The sequence below is a fragment of the Lycium barbarum genome, chromosome 5, assembly GCF_019175385.1.
Source record: "Lycium barbarum isolate Lr01 chromosome 5, ASM1917538v2, whole genome shotgun sequence".
NCBI classification, from domain to species: Eukaryota; Viridiplantae; Streptophyta; class Magnoliopsida; order Solanales; family Solanaceae; genus Lycium; species Lycium barbarum.
The window spans coordinates 12,370,331-12,391,158 of NC_083341.1; the positions used below are offsets into that span (position 1 = coordinate 12,370,331).

Here is a 20,828-nt window from a genome sequence, read left to right on the forward strand (position 1 = left end):
TGCACGGAGGAAATAAATTTGTGTAGGAGAATTAAAATTGAATTGCATATGTCTATATATGAGAAGAGGATAAATATTTAGCTACGCGAAAATCAAAAGTGAACAAGTAAAAGTGCACGGAGGAAATAAATGTGTTGGAGAATTAAATTTAAAGTGCATATGTCTATACATGAGAAGGGAATTAAATATTAAGTACTATGACACATGTCTACGTTAATATGGACGAAGAGAGTACTTCATTTTTATTAATTCTTAAAGAACGTGAAAAGTCATGTATAGTAATGTGACCAAGTAATATGAAACGAAAGGAGTACTTCATTTATTAATTCTTAAATAACGTGAAAAGTAAAAGTGCACGGAGGATATAAATATGTGTCGGAAAATTAAAATAGAAGTGCACGGGTGTATATATGTGAAGAGAATAAATATTCAGTACATTGACATATATCCACGTGGGATTTATTAATTCTCAAAGAATGTGAAAAGTCAAAAGTGAACAAATTAAAGTGCATGGAGGAAATAAATTTATGTAGGAGAATTAAAATTGAACTGCATATGTCTATACATGAGAAGAGAATAAATATTCAGCTAAAACACGAAAAGTCAAAAGTGAACAGGTAAAAGTGCATGGAGGAAATAAATGTGTCGGAGAATTAAATTTAAAGTGCATACATACATGATAAAGGAATAAATATTAAGTAATATGACACATGTGTACATGGAATATAAAAATAGTTGGATAAAGTGTTCAAATTATATAGCTCATGATACAAGAATTTAATGCGGGTACAATTAGTGGAGCAGTGGGGTGCAAGGAGGGACTGTTGTGTTCGTCCCTCCATGGCACTTATTATACTCCATGGCATTTATTATATGGAAAAGGGCCAAAATTACCCCTGAACTTTGAGAAATAGTTTATCTATACCCTTCGTTATATTTTAGGTCAATTATATCCTTACCGTTATACTATAGGGTCAATTATACCCTTATAGCTAACAGTAACCACATGACATCATCTCAAGCCTTCAAAATTATTTTTCCCTCAAATAATTTTTTACCTATTAAAATAACTAACCCGACCCAGAATTTATTATTTTCAGCCAACTAATACTTACCCACTACAATAACCAACCCGACCCGAACTTATTATTTTCAGCCAAACTAATACGACCCAACCCATTTACCCTAAAACACTATTTCCCTCTCAAAACTCCCACTCTCTCTCTCTCTCTCTCTCTCTCTCTCTCTCTCGTACGTCTTCAACCGGTTCTGTTTATGTTTAGCTGCTCTAGTAATTGTGCTATTTTGCTCTTTGATGAAAAAAAAAAGTTTAGCTGTTTAGCTTCTTACCTTCCTTTAGATGCCTCTTACGTGTTCGTTTATTTAGAAGTCACAGAGAGTTCAATCTTTGTTGGTTATAAAGCTCAAAGTGAAACAAATAACTGCAGAAAGTTATTGCAACCAGTCAGACGAGCTGTTGAGTGATTCCACTAGTTATAGGAAGCTATTGTATTAAAACTGAAGGAATCTTTGTTTTGTCTAGCATCAGTGGGTTTATGGAGAAGTCGGCTATGGAAGTTGATGACAATGGAGAGAGGGAGAGTGGAAGTTTTGAGAGGGAAATAGTTTTTTAGGGTAAATGGGTTGGGTTGTATTAGTTTGGCTAAAAATAATAAGTTCGGGTTGGGTTGGTTATTGTAGTGGGTAAGTATTAGTTGGGCTGAAAATAATAAATTCGGGTCGGATTGGTTATTTTAGTGGGTAAAAAATTATTTGAGGGAAAAATAATTTTGAAGGCTTGAGATGATGTCACGTGGTAACCGTTTGCCATAAGGGTATAATTGACCCTATAGTATAACGGTAAGAATATAATTGGCCCTAAAGTATAACGAAGGGTGTGGATGAATTATTTCTCAAAGTTTAGGTAATTTTGGCCCTTTTCCGTTTATTATATATAGAAAATGTATCATAAAAAAGATTTACGTTATTCCTCAAATACTTTGTATTTCATCATTTTTACAAAATTAAAGGCTTATATATAGAGAGTATAATTCTGACTTCTTTTACATTATGAAATGTTAAGAAGCGTTCATTGATACAGTTGTAATTAAAATAAGGGAAGTAAGCTTAATGGAGTATGATAAGCTACAAGGAAAGTTAGTGTCATAAAACGAAATTTGAGGGAGTTTTATGAAATTATCCTCTTAGATTTCTAGTTATAATAATTTTATAGATAAAATAGTTTGACTTGAGTGACTTTGTTGATACAAAATAATGATAAGTGACTTTGTTATATAATTTATTATACTTGAATGACCATTTAAGTAATTCACTCCCTAATAAAAGAAAGAGTAAATTACAAAAACTTATCTAGGTTTGCCTCTATGATAGTTATCTCCCTTCACATTTTAGACATTACAAAAATTTCTCTTATGTCCATCAATTGAATGTGTGCAATACAACAATTAATCCAAGGCCCCAAGAAAAAACGAAAATTTACCCGCATCGGGTGTTTGAGTGTTTACTTCTTTGCTATTGAGAACATTTAAATGTTCTTCTCAGGAGAGGATTCAGCTTTTGCTCAAATCCTATTTATGTATTACAATTTAAATATTTATAATTTTTGACTGTGAACTCAGTTATTATCGTATATTAACTTTATATCTTGAGCACATATGCTTTAAATCCTGAATCCACCTTTGATTATTTTCTCATATTTTTTGTTTCTAAAACAAAGACACACACCACTCCAACTTTATTTCTCTTTGATGTATCTCCGTGTCTCAAAAACATGTGTTTCTCATCGTATTTCATATTTGTAGTACTAGTTTTTGAGACAACGATTCTCATAAATTTTTAGTGGGGGTAACTTCATGGATTAAGGAAACTCATCATGCACGTTTTAGTTATAACTAGACAACGACGTACTAATTAGTCACAGATATGTGTCAATTTTTTTTTTCCCATCCGCTATTCGATCGAACATCAATTAATTTGAATTTGCGCCGCGTAAAGCAATCATTCCATATACCAAGTTTTTATTTTATTTTTGAGGCTCGAACTCAAGACTCGTAACTGAAAAAAAGAGGAATGATATTCATTCCACTACAAATCTCTTGGTGGTCGATCTATACGGCATATTCAAACGAGCCACAGACGAATCAGTATGTTATTACACGAACGATTTCCACACATTTCTTTGGAGCTGCAGTACTTGATGAAACTTTAATTTTGTTGCCCCCATTTTCTATTGCTTTTGTGGTAACATGACAAAGGATGGTTGCTGAGATATATACATGTCACCTTCAATGGGCCACCCAGAGCCTCAGTTGCTTTCATGAATTAATAACATTGCTACACAAATGTGGTTGAAAAATTGTGCAATATGACCACTGAACATATCACAGGCAAAAAGATAAATCGATACCGGTTTGCAACAATTTTTTCAAGTACGGAGAATACTGTAATCATAAAACAAATAAAAAAAGCGACTTTATTTATCAAGATCGTGAGCACAATTATGTGTTCATTCTTCTATTTTAAATTTTCTATGCATTCGAGGGTTGTTAGTAGCGTTTTTTTTTCGACGTAGGATGATGAGGATCTTCTTGTGATGTATTTGATCACCAAGAACGTCGGGCAACACTTCGGTATATATTCCGAATTGATCTTGAGAAGAACGCCTCTTTATCATCCATATGATGCAAACTAAAATAATATCATCATTGACACAAATCCAAGAACATTAAATACGCTTTGAACAGTTTTGGTCATTTAAATTTGTCAAAAATTAACACTTTTAGTCTCCATCAAATTAATATTTAACGAACTCCGTTTGTTGATTTGATGCGAACTATGAAAAAAGAATTTAACAGGAACTTACATTCGGAGGTAGAGGTTTTGCAATTTATGCAATGTTTAGTTCTCTTCCTAGAGTGAGGTGCAATTTCTGCTATTTTTTTTATATCTAGTAGTATAATTTTAAGATTGGATGGAAATTAAATATGCTAGTGTTCTTTATTAAATTTCTTTTTGATTAAATCTGCAGATGGAGTTCGTTAATATTTGATGGAAAATATGCTCACTTTCAACAAACTTAAGGACTAAAACTGTTCATAACATACTTCAGGGACTGTTTTGAACCCTCTCCAAATATAAGGGACCATTTTTGTCATTTTCTCCCCCAGATGTATTTGTTATAGAGGGCATGCACACACTGACACTAGTTACTGCCTCTGTCACATATTAGTTTTATTGTTTCGCTTTTCGAGAGTCACTAATTTTCAGAGCTAAATTGGATTAGATAAATTTAATATTTTAAAATTATAATTTAGATATTAAAAAACTATACGAAAAATATTATAAGTTGTAATTTTTCTCATATTAATAAGGGGAAAAAATATATCTCAAAATATTGGTCAAAATTTATATAGTTTAACTTTTTTTAAAAAAAGTGGATAAATAATATGAGACGGAAGAGTACATAATTACATTACATCCAAACGTGCCTCTTCCGTTATATGTTCCATAGACCCATACGCCTTCTATGCTACGAGAGAGAGTTGTGTGTATAATTGTACTCCGGTACCGTTAATTTTATGCATTACTAATATAAAAAATATTTAATATGATTGCATAATTTATATTAATTACAAAAAAAAAATCTTACTAAAAAATATTGATAATTTAATAATAAAAATCACGGGAAAAAAATAACTGAATTATGTCGATGGGCAAATTGAGAAAATGACAAAAATGATTCTGGTAAGTTCAAATAGTCATATAATTTGCGATTTGTACCCCTAACGTATACGCTCTTTTATGACTTACACCTTATTCTATCGTTTTTAGCGATTTGCACCCTCGTCTCCTTAATTCCTTGCAAAACCATAAAACCCCATTTTTTTCAATAATTCACAAAGGGCAAAATAGGAAAACACAATTAATATTTCCGTAAATATTATTTTATCTACACGAAAAATGGGTGGGTATTCTTCCCGCCTTCTCTGCGCAGTTTAGGTTTAAGCCATAATTCTTCTCTGTGCAACGGTAGCATATTGTAAGCAAATAAAAAACCCAACAGTTGCAGGTTATCATATTTGAAAGACGATTCTCAACTTCACTAAATCAATCATGCATAGGATCAAAGAGGAGAAATTGAAAGGTAAGTGGTCTTTTCTGTACGTATTTGCAACCACAATACCCCACTAAAGCTCTACGAAAGGATCTATTTTGGTTGTGATCACCAATGTTATTTTGCCACTGTAATATTGACCTTTAAATATATATAAAAAAAAAAAGTGTTTGTTTCCAGCAACATAAACGAAAACTAGAAAAGCTTCAAACTTAATTTAACAAAGGTAGAACCATAAATACTATCCGAATAGTGAAGGGTGCTTGATAATATTCCATTCCTTAAAATCTTGTGAATACTAGAACCAGTGAAACGCAGCTACTAAAGCGTAAACTGCTCGTTTTTCCCAAATTCAAAACAAAAACAACTTTCACCTCTGTACAAGTAAATTGAATTTAACCCCAATCGATGAAAAAATAAATCCCTAGATCTTGAAATTTCCAAGCTAATTCAGGAAAGAAAGCTTTACTCCTTGAGTGGAGAAAAGTTGTAAAGGCAAAAAGAAAAAACTTGGAGTCCCTGTAGATGATTCTGTTTGTATTCAAATGTTGTTGCTTTTTTTCTTATTTATTTAAATGATTTTTTTTAGTTTTTATATGTAGTTTTCCTATTTTGCCCTTTGTGAATTATTGAAAAAATTGGGGTTTTCTGGTTTTGCAAGGAATTAAGAAGACTAGGGTTTCGGCTTTCTTTTTCTAGCTCAGGCGAAGCAAACCATATTATGAAACACAGATAGACCCCAAAATCATATTATGAAACACAGATAGACCCCAAAATCATATTATGAAACACAAATAGACCCCAAAACAATAACAACCCATTACAATTCAGTTCAATGAAATTTTCTTTGACATTTGAATCAATTTCACAGCCACAAACTTTGAACTCTGAAAGACCCGGAGCTTTATTATTTGAATTCAAAATTTTCCAACCTCAAGCTTCAGTTTCAGTAAATTGATTCGATTTTAAGCTAAAAAACTTATATCTAAATGAGTATCCCAATTAAAATATAAAGGGAAAAGGTGTAAATATACCCTTTAACTTTGCGATTTAGAGCAGATATGCCCCTCGTTACAAAAGTGGTGCATATATACCTCTGCCGTTACAAAAATGGTGCAAATATACCCTTTTCACTAACGGAATTTTTTAAAAAAATCATTTAATTTATTTTTTAATTAAAAAAAAAGTCTACCTATATTTTCTTTAGTAGACATAATTTTCTAAAGCCACATGGTAATTTTTTTTTTCTGGTGTGTCGGGTCTGGTAAGTTTCAAAAAATATCTCCGTGACTTAAAAAAAAAATTAAGTCATTTATTTTTTGACTTTAATTTGACTTCTTCTTTTTTTACTTTTTTTTTTTTTGGTACCATTAGAATATTTTCTTATCCTACATGTGCTTTGAGATCGTACTCGATTAAATAAATATAGTTGCATGAAGCAGCATAAGTGCTAACCTGATTTTAAAAATTAAAAAAAAGCTAAAACGTTAGGTTATTTCGAACGTCAAACATCTGTAGATCTACTAGTGATGAGGTATACATAGGTGGAAATAGACTAAAAGGAAGGCTATACGGTGCGACATCTCATTAAAATCACATAAAATAAAAAATTCCTAATAACCTAACGTAGTCTATTTCCACCTATGTATACTTCATCACTAGTAGATCTACACATGCTTGACGTTCGAAATAACCTAACGTTTTAGCTTTTTTTAATTTTTTTTAATTTTTAAAATCAGGTTAGCACTTATGCTGCTTCATGCAACTATATTTATTTAATCGAGTACGATCTCAAAGCACATGTAGGATAAGAAAGTATTCTAATGGTACAAAAAAAAAAAGAAAAAAAGAAGAAGTCAAATTAAAGTAAAAAAATAAATGACTTTAATTTTTTTTTTAAAAGTCACGGAGATATTTTTTGAAACTTACCAGACCCGACACACCAGAAAACAAAATTACCATGTGGCTTTAGAAAATTATGTCTACTAAAGAAAATATAAGACTTTTTTTTAATTAAAAAATAAATTAAATGATTTTTTTAAAAAATTCCGTTAGTGAAAAGGGTATATTTGCACCATTTTGTAACTGCAGGGGTATATTTGCACCATTTTTGTAACGGCAGGAGTATATATGCACCACTTTTGTAACGAGGGGCATATCTGCTCTAAATCGCAAAGTTGAAGGGTATCTTTGCACCTTTTCCCAAATATAAATGCCTGAAAGTAAAGAAAATGAAATGAGAAAAGAAAGTAGGAGAAAAAAAAGAAAAAGAACACCAAAAAAATGAAATATTTTAAAAAATTATAATTAAGCATAATTAATTGTCATCCAATTAGAGGATGACACGTGTACAGTTTGGACCCTTTTTTCATTTTCACGCGCTTGTAGGAAGGTGAGTGCACTTTTTTCTTCCATGTCACTTCTGAGGTGATACTAGGCATTTGTATGTTCATTTTTGGGTTGTTGTTTGTTTCAACATTAAGGCCCCGTTTGTTCATAGATATCAATTTTTTTTCCACTTTTTTTTTTGGGATTTTAGAGTTGGAGTTGTGTTTGGCCATAGTTTTTGAAATTATAGTTTTTGTTGAAATGTAATTGTAAAAAAGTGATTTTTTTTTGAAAAATAAGTTTTTTGAGTTTTTGGTATTCCGGAATACAACTTCAAGTTGTATTCGGAATTCTCATGGCCAAACGCTGATTCTGGAAAAAAATGAAAAACTTTTCAGGAATAAAGTGAATAATTCTTATGGCCAAACGGGGGCTAAGTTTGTGATTCTGGGTCCTATTTCTTAGCACCCCTTTTTCAAAAGTTTCAATTTCATGTTTTGGTTACCTACTCGAGTTCTTACTATCAATGAAGCTAGGTGGTACTTAAATACTTATAAAGTTAAATTGGTAAAGTGAGTTTTGGAGACAAGTTATATATGTATTTTGTCCCAAGTATAAAAGACCATTTATGTCATTTTCTTCCCTCCAATAGTGTATTTGTTGTAGAGGTCATGCACACATTAGTTACATTACATCCAAACACGCCTTTCCCGCCATATGTTCCTTAGACCCTAGGCCTTAACAGTTGACACTACTAGAAAGAGAAAATAGAGAGGTTGTATAATTGTAAATTCAATCGGCGATTGAGTATCAATCAAATCAAAAATGGAGGATAGGGTTCCTCCTTCTCAGAAGCGTCTAGAAGCTGGTATTATTTCTAGAATCAAGTTGGAAAATTTCATGTGTCATAATAATCTCGAGATCCAATTCGGTGATTCCGTTAATTTCATTACTGGTCAGAACGGCAGTAAGTTACTGTTCCTTTTTGATCTGCTTTGTTTTTTGCTTTATCTTGTGCCGAGGGTCTATCGAAAACAACCTCTGTACCTCACAAGGTAGGAGTAAGGTCTGCGTATACTTGTCTTTGTTGTTGTACCTGGTTTAGCCCATATTTGTGTATAAACACCTTTAATATTTCACATGTTTGGGAAAATTACGCTTTATGTTTACTGGGAGAAAATATTTACGCCATATACTCCATATTTTGAGTTTGTTGCCTGGTTTAGCCCATATTTGTGCATAAACACCTTTTAGACACAATTATGTATAATGCTTTCTCCCCTAGGTATAATGTTGTACTATAATATTGTATAAACTGAAAATATGGCTTGGAAAACATTTCTTTGGAGCCGAGGGTCTATTGGAAACAGCTTCTCTACCCTAGACCCCCTTGTGGAATTACACTGGATTTGTTGTTGTTGTTGTTGCTGCAGTATTTGAAGTTTATGGGTTCGAAATGACACTGAACCCGCTGATCATTTGTGGGGTGAATTGATTAAATGACCCTCTACAAAAAATATAACAGATTGTCTCTGTGTTATTTCAAAATCACCCATGTATACAGAGGGTCATATACCTCTATTCATTTTGTAAAGACTAATTTCCTCTATAAATATCTCATTAAGGATAAAATGGGAAATTTAAAGGGGAAATTGCGCTCTAGGTCTATTGGGAGAACATATTTATGCTGCGTAGCCCATATTTTGAGTTTGTCACCCGTTTTAGCACATATTTGTGTATAAAAACCTTTTATACAAGTTGATAAATTATGTATAATGCTTTCCCCTTAGGTATAATGTTGTACTACAATATTGTATAAACTGAATATATGGCTTCGTGGCATAATATTTTATGTTGGGCTGTATATTTTCGAAAATTTCCCGTGATTGGGTTAAGTTTCGTTACTGGACAGAACGGAAGTAAGTAGCTCTTTGTATACTCGTTGACATACTCGGTTTAAGTTCCGTTATATTGTTTGTCTTCCCCTTTACCATAATGGAAAATTGCATTCCAGTAAAGGCCTATGCAGTGGCTGAGCAAGAAATAAATTTTTCTAAGGGGTGTCAAAATATTAAAAAAAAAAAAAGAAAAAAAGAAGAAGACATACGTAGAAAATAAGGGGAGTTAACATATACTCCCTCCGTCCCAATTTATGAGATATAGTTTGACCAGGCACGGAGTTTAAAAAAGAAAGGAAGACTTTTGAAACTTGTAGTCTAAAATAAGTCATAGATATATGTGTGGCGGTAAAATATTTCATTAAGGGTAAAAAAGGGGAAGTTTCAAGCTAAATTATTTCTAAATATAGAAATGTATCATTCTTTTTGGGACAGACTAAAAAGTAAGTGTATCACATAAATTGGGATAGAGGGAGTAGCATATATACATTAAACTTTTATTTTACCTAGCTAAGCTCTTCCCTATAACCTTTTTTTCCTGTTTCTCTTTGTATTCTCGTTGATATACTTGGTCTAAGTTCGGTTATGTTGTTTGTTTTCCCTTTTACGTTAATGGTGAATGGTGAATTGCATTCCACTGTAGGATTTGAAGTTTATGGGTTCTGAATGACACTGAACCCGCTGATCATTTGAGTTAGTGGATTTGAACTTTAATAAGTACTCCCTCCGTATCAATTTATATGAGGGTGTTTAATTGGGCATCTAAAATGAGCCATAGATATTTGTGTGACTATTAATCATCTCATTAAGGATAAAATGGGAAATTTAAAGTTAAATTGTTACTCTAAATATGGAAAGATGTCATTCTTTTTGGGACAGACTAAAAAGGAAAGAGTATCACATAAATTGGGACGGAGGGAGTATATGTGTAGCTAGCGTTTGACCATAGATTTAGTTGAAACTTGAAAAAAAAAAGTGTTTTTGAAGTTGTGTTGAAAAATAATTTTTGGGACTTGAAGTTGTGGACATGCATTTTACATGAAAAAAAGTTGATGTTTTGTGAGTGGAAGTTAAAGTTCACCCAAAAACTGGCCCAAACGGGAGATTAGTAGGTTTCTTAACACATATACATGGTTTGAGCTAAAGCTACTTGGTTTGGATGAAACCATAGCTTTAATTGTGCTTCCGCCCACTAGTCCTCTTTGAGAATGCAACTTACCCGAAAAAGAAGTCTGCTGTGAGAATGCATGCAGACTTAGTATGAATATATCTTTTCAAAATTTATCAACTATGTATATTTTTTTTAGAATCAAAAGGCAAGCGGATGCACCCTGCTATTTAGTACGGACTTAGTAAAAATTTGAACTAGTTTCCCTTGCAAAGCAGGAGTACAAGTTGTAGAACTTGTCTGCTTAGTGCTTACAAGGACAACTTCCCAAGACTCCAGAGTCATTTTCCCCTACTGTGTGTGTGGAGTACTTACTGAAAATGTGCTTGCATTCATCTGCTCTACCTGGTATAGTAAATTGTGGATAGGTGGTTCACTCTCAAAAAGTTGGATTAGAGTGGCAGTTTGAGATGCACAGCAGAAGGAATGCTCTGTCCGCCATTAGTAATATGACTTGAGATCAAATAGTGTAGTTATTTTGGTTAATTTAGAAAATTTTAGTACTATGTGTGAATCATTGACTAAATTGGTGTTTGCTTTTATGATCTTTTCCACAATGCTTGAGATGAACTGTTTGTTGTCCGTGTATTGGTTTTTGATTGTTGTAGGTGGGAAAAGTGCTATACTGACAGCATTATGCGTGGCATTTGGGAGCCGTGCTAGAGGCACACAAAGGGCCAATTCACTAAAGGATTTTATAAAGACGGGCTGCAGGTTTATTGTTGTTTAATTATCCTTATCTCGTGCTATTTTACAAGGAAGCATTTATTGTCTGCTATTTTGTGGATTGTGTTAAAAGTCCTGTTTTTGCTGGAAGATTAGTTGTTTGTTCTCATACTAATTCGCTCCTCCCCCCCCCCCCCCCCCCCCCCACCCCCCACCTCTTCCAGTTTTATCTCTATTTCCCTCGGTGTGGAGAGGGTGAATATGTTCTGAGAGAATTGCAAGATGGTGTGTGTAATTTTTTTGACTTAAAACTTACTTTGCGGAGAGCTGAGTGTGTTGCACACGTTAGATCAACAGGGTAACAATATGAATTCAAAGATGCTGCGATGGTTTCATCAATTGAACGATATGTACTTTTCTTAGGTTACCTTTGAAGTCAACTGCATGAAGAACTGCTTTTAAGTTTTATAATATGCAAGCCAAGATTAATTCAGTTAGGAAGCGAATTTGCAGAATTGGCTTTATATCTTTATGTTCGATTCTGGTGCAACAAGTTGATTGCTGAGTTGTTGGCAACACGGAGCATTATGCGTTAATCTATTAGCGGATGTCCAAAACTCAAAAATCTAGTTGAGCCCCGAACTTTTGTGATCAAATGTATCCATGAATAACGGTTACACTTGGTGACTTCCTTGCTGTCATGATTTAAGGGTTAGTAGTTAGTTAAGGGCAGCCCGGTGCACTAAGCTCCCGCTATGCGCAGGGTCCGGGGAAGGGCCGGACCACAAGGGTCTATTGTACGCAACCTTACCTTGCATTTCTGCAAGAGGCTGTTTCCACGGCTCGAACCCGTGACCTCCTGGTCACATGGCAACAACTTTACCAGTTACGCCAAGGCTCCCCTTCAAGGGTTAGTAGTTAGTTGACCGTCATAAAAGAGTTGCTCTCAACATTGCAGATCATATAATATTTCTGATATGTATATTTAGCTGAAGCTCGTAATAGTGACTAAAGAAGCTTTTGAGTTTACCTTCTAGTTTCTTTTTTGAAATTCTGTTTGAACTCTTGACAAAGAAAATTCTCATAGAATTGATGAAGGAAAAGCTTTAGAGGAAATGCTTGTCTGATGTGATTCATGTCTAAAAAGAAACTTAAACATGGATTAACATCTTCAGTATATGCCCATGTTATTTAGGCATGAAAGACGAACACTTCTCTTCTCTCCTTTATGTTTTTCAAAAAAAAAAAACAAAAAAGAAAGAAATTGGATGGGCAGACACAATAACATTTCTCTTCTTTTCATAATGTATAAAAAATTGAAAACAAAAAAAATGGATGCATAATTTTTTAAATATATAACCAATAGTTTCTCTTATTTTCTCAATGAAGAAGGAAATACTGTTCTGTTTTCCCAGTTGCTACAGATATCTGGAATATTCCTCTCAATTTTTGGACTCTACTGGATCATGCCTCAAAACATCAAAGAACCTTATGAGTGTTGGAGTTGTTCGAAAGTCGGTAAATCCGTCAGGAATTTCCTGAAGATTATACGAGCTTGTTTTTTGGTGTATTTGGGAAGAAACTGCAGATGCTTTGATAGAATATCAACTCCAAACCACTCCTCTAAGGCTAGGTGTTTTTTGTGTTTATTTAGTTGGCTTAACCAAACAAATACTAATACCTCCTTTATGTTTTTGGACCTTGTCAGCTTCTTATCCTTGGCGTAGGCCCGTTGTAATGGAGCTGTCAACCTTTTTTTGCACTCTATGTGTTTTGTTCTGTATGCATCTTCTTGATGCCATTAATGAAACTAATTACTTCATTAAAAAACACTGTTCAATCTAGTATCCATCTCATTGTTCACCTTTCCTTTTAGCAAGACAATCTAAGTTGATATCTGTGTTTGAATTTCTACTAATTTGCTTATAAGGTGCTGCTAATTTGTATCTATTCACAGCCATGCCCTTGTTCACGTGGAAATGAAAAACCGAGGAGAGGATGCTTTCAAGGCTGAAACTTATGGTGACCTCATAATGATAGAGCGCAGGATTTCAGAGTCTACTAGTTCTATCGTACTAAAGAATTACCAAGGTTTCCTATATTGATTTCAGTAGCTCTTTCTAGTTGATAGATTATGCTAGCATCTGTGACATATATCGAATACGTAAAAGGAGTAAAGGACAGCAATCTAAACTTTCGTGATATATGATTATATCTTGATTTTTACTGAAGATATTTGTTAACTAATATGCTATTTTTTGTGCTGCTTGCTTATTTTTTGTTTTCTTAAGATGTTCCATTGAGAAATTCCTTACTTTCTACAGAACTGATGTAATTAGTATTTAATTACTGCTTCCAAAATTTTCCTGGTAAAGCAAATCTTCATCCATAATTCTTCATGTCCAAAGTTCAGCTGAACCTTTGTTTCTTCCTTTTCTTTAAATCTTTGTTTTGATCTCGTGTTAGCTATGCTCAATTAGATGTTGGAGTAACTTGGGTTGATATCGGTTGTGTAGCCTGATTAATTTACAATATAGTACTTTTTCTGTCTGTCTGTTTCTCCTTTAAGTTCCCAACTTTAGGAGTATAATCATATTCTTCTGAAATTTAATGACCAAGTTGGAGATCAGGCTGTGCAGCATTTATGCGCCATGTATTCAGTTTCCAGTTTACATTCTAAATCATTGCTCTTATGTCACAATTGATGATTCAGTAAACATTCAAATGCCAAAAAACAAAAGTAAAAGAAAAGTTCATCAAGCCTCAATTTATGCTTGTGGATACAAGAGCTCAACTAAACTAAGTTACCTTGCTTGTTATCTCTTGGCTTTTGGGGCAGGAGCTTATAGATTTCCTGCTGAATCTTCTTGTGTTTACCTATCTTTTTTACCTTCTTCTAATTGACATTTAACAGGTAAAAAGGTGGCTGCCAAAAGAGAGGAACTCCAAGAGCTTATAGTACATTTCAATGTGAGTGCCTGCTTAGACAGAGAAATTGTTCTTAATTTTATTGATGAAGCTTGAGCTTTACTTTGCCTAGACTGGTAGAATTTTTCTTCCTTGAAAAGCACGAATATGAGCAAGTGGAGGGTATTGTTGGCTTCTTCTTTATGCCATTTCCGAAACAAGGTTTCTAGATGTTGTTCATTTTTGATTATGCAGATTGATGTGGAAAATCCATGTGTGATAATGAGTCAAGACAAGAGCAGGGAGTTCTTACATTCAGGAAATGCCAAGGACAAGTTCAAGGTGAGGTGCTTAATTGCTAACTTTATTAGGTAATGGTTCTGTTATTTGATCTTCCACTTGGTAGCCCTTTTTCTGCTTTACTCATATTTCATTTTGAGTTTAGAGTTTGGCCAGCTTTGTTCGATGAACTTTATATCTTTTACTGTTTCATATTTTTAGTTTATCAATGACAATTGTTTAGTGACATTTAGTGATTAATCTGCCACTGTCATCATCTTTTGCAGTTCTTTTTCAAAGCAACACTACTTCAGCAAGTGGAAGATCTTCTGATTGGTATTGAGATTCAATTGAAAAACGCAAATGAACTAGTTGCTGAATTGGAGAAATCGATAAATCCTATAGTGAAAGAACTTGATGAGCTGCAAGGAAAGATTAGAAACATGGAGCATATAGAGGAGATTTCTAATCAGGTGGACTTGTTGAAGAAGAAATTGGCATGGGCATGGGTCTACAGTGTAGATAAGCAGTTACAAGATAAAAACAAACGGATCGAGGAGCTGAAAGGACGGATTCCCACCTGTCAATCTCGAATTGATCAGCATCTTGTAAGTGCTCTGGTTTTCCCCAGAGAAAGTTATGCTAAGAGTTTGAAGTTTTCTTTTCTTCCACATATGCTAATGGCAACTTCTTCATTACCTTGATGTAATGTTTATTAGTATGGCAATCCCGCATTTGTTAGAACCGGCTGCGCTGCTGCCTTTTGGGAGATAGTTAAAACTTAAAAGTGCTCCCTCCCTTCAAATTTATGTGACGTAATTTTACTCGCCACAGAGTTCAAGGAAGAAAAAAATACTTTTGAAACTTGTGATCTTAAACATGCCATGACATGTGTGTATAACCACTTCTCATTATGTGTGAAGTGGGAAGTTCACAGTTAAATTGTTTCCAAATATAGAAACGTGTCATTCTTCTTGCAATGGATTATTAAGTAAAAAGTGTCACATAAAATGGAACTTAATTAGTAGAATGTTATTGCTCTTATTATATTATCAAATGAGAATAAACATCAGTTAATAGACAGTGGAGGTAAGATTTTCTTCAACCAACAACATATCCTAAGCTAAAATATGAACTTAAAGAACTTGTCAATTAATCTTTTTGCTATCATCAAACTTCTGTTTCTTGCTTCCTGCAGAACTGTTCTTCCCCTTCCTCGTGTATAGTAAGGTGTAGTCTGTCTGTGAAAAGTAATATTGGATATTGGGATAAAGAAAGATGGCCCACTCTATCTTCGCTTGTAACCACCTCCTTTGAAGGAAAATTGTATTTTCAAGGAACTTTCTTTTGTTCCCCTGGTCTCTCCTACTCAAAAATCAATGGCAAGTAGCGCAATGACCGCTCCCAGCCATTTAAAGAAAGCTTTAGCCATTTAAAGAAAGCTCTTATGCCAGTTTACATGTAATCAAGAGATGCCTTCAAATATAGTTAGGATTGCTCTTAAATGCCTGATCCGTGTCACCTCTGGTTCTCAAAAAACTAGAGCATCATCTGCATACAATAGATGTGTAACTCCCATAGCATTTTCTCTAGTTGTATGTGCACAGAAACCTTTCATACATGCATTTGCATTTGCTTTCCTGATCATGTGATTAAGCCCCTCCATGGCTAAGATGAATAGAAAGGGTGACATAGGATCCCCTTGCCTCAGGCCTCTCTGGGATTGGAAGAAACCCTCAGTGCTTCCATTGATAATAAGAGAATTTCACTCATCTTTAAAGAAATGAGAATTTGAAGTAGGTGTTTGGACAATATTTTGTTGAAGTTGAAAGGAGTGTTATTTGAAATTAAAAGAAAGTTTCTGGAGGTTGTAGTGTTTGGGCATGAACTTGAAAAATTAGTTGATGATTTATGAGTGAAACCATTGTTTCGCCTGAAATACTCCTCAAACGAACATTTTAATATTCCAAATATAGAAGTTCAGCATTTGCAGATACTGATGGACTACCAGTATTTGCAAATACTGAAGACCGTAATCATCCTTCATTTTTCCACATTGCATTTTTTTATCTAAAGAAAGAGTTGGCCATGCTGTCATATCCCTGTACAGAGTATCTGTGACGTTTTCTAGTCTGATTCAGTAGTTTCTCCTTTTCCCCCCTTCTCTTTTCTTTCAAAGATGAAAGATCTATATAACTTGAAGGAACTAGGGGATACATTTTCTCTCTCTGAAGATTTATCTCTCTTGAAGGAAGTAGGGGATATGTATAATATTGTTGCTATACTCTTTCTGTACCAACCCCAACTTGCTTGTGACTGACGCGTAGTTGTTGTGTTTGTCTCTTTCTGTACCAAAGTCATACATGTTTTAGGCGTGTTGTTAGGTTCATGATAATGTTAGTCAAAACCAGAAGAGGGCATTGACAATTTGTCCTTGTGTATTCTGTGGTGAAACTTTGGTTTGTGGCTCTATTGCCTATCACATTGCCTGATGTGATGTCTTATTCCTAGAAATATATAACACACTAAGCAAACTTTTTTTGGTTTTCAGAGGAAGATGGAGGAACTGAATGATCAGTTATCCAAGAAGAAGGCTCAAATTGCTCATATGATGGAAAAGACATCAGAAGTCAGGAGGAAGACAGAAGAGTTGAAGCAGAGTCTTACTTTGGTATGTGTGCAATTTCGTATATTTTGTTTCTGATTTGGATGGTGTTATTTGATATGTATGATGATGAGATGATGGTTTCATTGTCGTCCTAGCTTTGATTGTAGTTGATGCCCAGTTCTGCTACTCTTGTTCTTATACAACAGCAACAACAACCATGCCTTAATTCCAGGCTAGTTGGGGTTAGCTATATAAATCCTCACTGTCCCTGTCACTCCTTCTAGACCCATTCTTTGTAGAAAGGGCTTTTCACATTTCCTTTGTCTCCTTACTTCTTCGGAGTTAGGAAATCAAGTTATCAGCATGTATATTTTGATCATCTTCAGTGGTGATCTATTACTATTACTATAAAAATAAACGTACTATTACTACAAAAATAAACGTACAGTACTTGCCAAGTTTTGCTCCTTCAGCTGTATCTCCTGCTGAAAATGACTGAACGCTGTATACATTCAAATGCTCTTTCTCTACCATTTATCTTTATTGCAGAAACTTTTCTAATCTATGTGCATTTCATTTGTTAGGCTACAAAGGAAAAACTTGAGCTGGAAGAGGAGCGGGGTCGTAGACTTAATTACATCCAAAAGATGGCAAAACGGGTCAAGATGTTTGAACAACAAATATGTGATATGGATGAGCAGAATATTAGAAATACACAGGTCCTCTACACAGGTTTCCTTTGCCTCTGTGAATTGGTACTCCATATAACTAGTTCTCAGTACACCCTGATATTGCAACCCTAGAATGAAAGTATGCTTCTTACAAAATAATGATAGTAAGCCCATTCCGACCTGTTCTTTTATTTTGTTAAGATATTCCTTCCAGCCTTCTGATTGTTTCTTTTGCTACGCCGTCCTAGTATATTTCTGCTATTTCGGCTTATTATCACTGTTTATTATTACTAATGCTTTTTATATCCCTCTTTGAGTCGGGGGTCTATCGGAAACAGCCTCCCTGCCCGTCAAAAGGTAGGGGTAAGGTCTGTGTACACTTTACCCTCCCCAGACCCCACATGGTGGGATTATACTGGGTATGTTGTTGTTATTCCTTCCAGCCTTCCATGATGTGATGTGGTTCCTAATTTGACAGTAGCATTCCGGTATTTAAGCTAACAGTAGTAACTCGACTGTACAATATGGAACTTTTCACTCTAGTATCTCAGAGGGAAAGGGATGGTGAGGCTTTCTGATGCTATATGTTGACGTTGAGGGTAGGTAGCTCTAATGACATAAACTCCTTTGTGATCACCTAGCAAAGTCGCGTTCCATGGATGGGGTTAATGCAGGAGCTATAAATTGTAGGCATTTCTCGTGTAAGGGCTGAAAGTTGTGCAAAGATGTTGAAATGATTTTGACCTCAACAAATCTTCTCGTTTTCTATGTAGCATAGCCTTTTGCTTAAACAATGATAATCCAGTGTGTTTCCAGCCATGGTGAATAAGGTGGGGTTTCAATAATGTCTGCCTCTGATCTAGATAAAAGCTGCTTCTGTCAGGGGCGGAGGTACAATATTAGTGTGTTCGGACGAACCTAATAGCTTTTGCTTGATTTTTGAAATTCATTAAGTATGTTTAAATAGTTAATTGCGAACCGAGTAACTAAAACAAGCTATGAATTGGTGGCAACTGGCAAGTTCAGGCTCCACCTTTGGTTACTGTAATGTTGAGGTTCAATTGGGTGAAAACTGATAAGATAAAAAGTAATCATCTTGGAAAAATGTGTGTTTTGCTGAATTAAATTATTTTATTCAGCTGACTAAATGTGGGGTTCTATATTTATCTTGTCAAAGTGTTTTACATGCTTCGATCTTCCAAAATGCTGTAGGCTGAAGAACTTGATATGGAGGTGAAACTGAAGGAGTTCCAAGCTGAGGTTGACGATGCTAATATTGTATTTCAGAGGTCATAGAATATTGTGTTATGGAAACATTTGATTTTGTTATTGCTTGACTCCTTTACGAGTAATGTCCCTTTCTGTATTTTTTTAAAGAAATTATTCTCTTGATCCAGCTGAAGTTTTGAAGCTTTAATATGGCAGGTTGAGGAATGAACAAGAGAACTTAATAGAGAAAATTAATCAGGTGAAGGATCAGATAAGCAATATTGTTCATGAGGTATGAAGATTTTAACTGATTTTCCACTGTTCAACGAGCATGACAGAGTATGCGGAAAGCTTTCCTGATTTGGTTCTTTTAGATTGAAGAGAATGACAAGAAGGATCGTGACAGTCGCTCTCGCATTCGCGAGCTTCAACTTCATCAAACCAACAAGGTATCTTATATCTATAATGTCGACTAGTGTTATTCTTAGAGCTTCTTTATTCTTCCTAGCTTGCTTGAATCGAGGAAATTCACTTTGCAAAGTTCTTAACTTCGCCAACCCTAACAATTGATAATTTGGTGATCTTCATCTTGTGGAAAGCCGGCTTCACCTCCTTTGTTTCATTCATGTGTAAGACCTCTATCTGTCATGCCATTTTAGAAGACTAAATCTAGATATCTAAATTACTGGCAATTAGAAATCACAGTATCATCTAACCTCACTTCCCCTTCGTTCTTCCTATGGGGATAAAGTTGCAGCAAATATATTCTCACTTTGACTTTTCCTAAAACCCTTGCACTTCAGATTCTCCGGTGGTTCTCTGCCATTGGAGCTCAGCCAACCCTTTTTCTTTCTTTATTTCTTTCTTTCTTTCTTTCTTTCTTTCTTTCTTTCTTTCTCTCTTTCATGGAAAACAGGCTGTACTTCAGACAAGGGGGTAAATCTTATGATTTAGCAAAAACTATCTCTTCCTCAGAGACATGGTTCGATTGGGTGGAGAGCTCAAGATTGTCGATCAGACGCACGGTCTTGAGTAGGAGAGCTCTACTCTGGCTTTGTAAAAGGCTAAAGGAAGCATCAGAGAACAGGGGGAAATCTTTCAAATCATGGAGATGTCGGGATTTCTCGACAAATATTTATTGTGCTCAGAAGTTCAATAAATATGGACGATTCATATCAGTTATTTCTGTTAAGGGGCAAAGTAGATCAGTGATTATTATCCCAGAAAATGCATTCAATGAGGGGTGGGGGAGTTTGGTAACAAAAGTGGAAAAATTCATTAACAGGAATGCAGAGACAAAAGGTGCACTTATTACAACAAGGGAGGCAAATCTCAATACAATCATTGGCAAGGGGAATTACAAGGAAGTTTTACATAACAATAAATGGAGCCAAAAAGAACTGGTAGTAGTTAAGGAGGACTTGAAATTGAAGACTTCATCAGACATTGATGATAACCTCTTGCGCAGATGTCTTGTCGGCAAGTTCTGTGGAGGGGAAGATGCTCCAGTTCGCAACGATGTTTGTAGATGGGCCCAACAGACGTGGAAGGGGGCGCAGAATATATAGGTTTATGACATGGACGGGTATCTCTTTCACTTTGAATTTCAGACTAGGAAGGCTGCTGAACATGTTATTATGGGGGAGTGGAAGAGATAAGGTTCGATTTTGAAGCTTGATTGGTGGTCACCAAAAAAAAGAGCCTTCCCAGATGAAACGAGGTTCGATTGGTTTTGGATTAGGGTACTAGGGCTCCCATTACAGCTATGGAATAAAGAGGTGATGAAGAAAATAGGAGATGAATGTGGGGGGTGGTTAGAAAATGAAGAGGAAACTGAAATTAAAAATCACTTGAGATGGGCAAGAATTAAAGTTAAAGGGCCAAAGGAGAAGATTCCGACAAAGATAGAGATAGAGGACGACGGATTGATATATTCTCTTCCAGTGTTGTGCGAGTCGCC

The 20,828-nt window shown here is 34.8% G+C and overlaps 1 protein-coding gene across 3 annotated transcripts in view; it reads left to right on the top strand.

Moving 5' to 3' along the window:
* The first annotated feature begins 8,083 nt into the window (after positions 1 to 8,083).
* The window catches only part of LOC132640482 (structural maintenance of chromosomes protein 6B-like), a 43,708-nt gene continuing 30,963 nt past the window's right edge, over positions 8,084 to 20,828 (top strand). Inside the window, exons 1-11 of one of the 3 annotated variants that reach the window (XR_009582246.1) lie at positions 8,084 to 8,429; positions 11,137 to 11,242; positions 13,152 to 13,285; positions 14,109 to 14,164; positions 14,357 to 14,443; positions 14,668 to 14,988; positions 16,932 to 17,051; positions 17,573 to 17,707; positions 18,872 to 18,948; positions 19,085 to 19,160; positions 19,243 to 19,317. Coding sequence is in view for 2 of the 3 variants with exons in the window: in XM_060357079.1 (XP_060213062.1) it covers positions 8,288 to 8,429; positions 11,137 to 11,242; positions 13,152 to 13,285; positions 14,109 to 14,164; positions 14,357 to 14,443; positions 14,668 to 14,988; positions 16,932 to 17,051; positions 17,573 to 17,707; positions 18,872 to 18,948; positions 19,085 to 19,160; positions 19,243 to 19,317 (1,329 nt within the window). In the remaining variant the exon portion in view is untranslated. The remainder of the gene's footprint in view (positions 8,430 to 11,136; positions 11,243 to 13,151; positions 13,286 to 14,108; positions 14,165 to 14,356; positions 14,444 to 14,667; positions 14,989 to 16,931; positions 17,052 to 17,572; positions 17,708 to 18,871; positions 18,949 to 19,084; positions 19,161 to 19,242; positions 19,318 to 20,828) is intronic. The other 2 variants (XM_060357079.1, XM_060357080.1) reach the window with 2 other exon arrangements.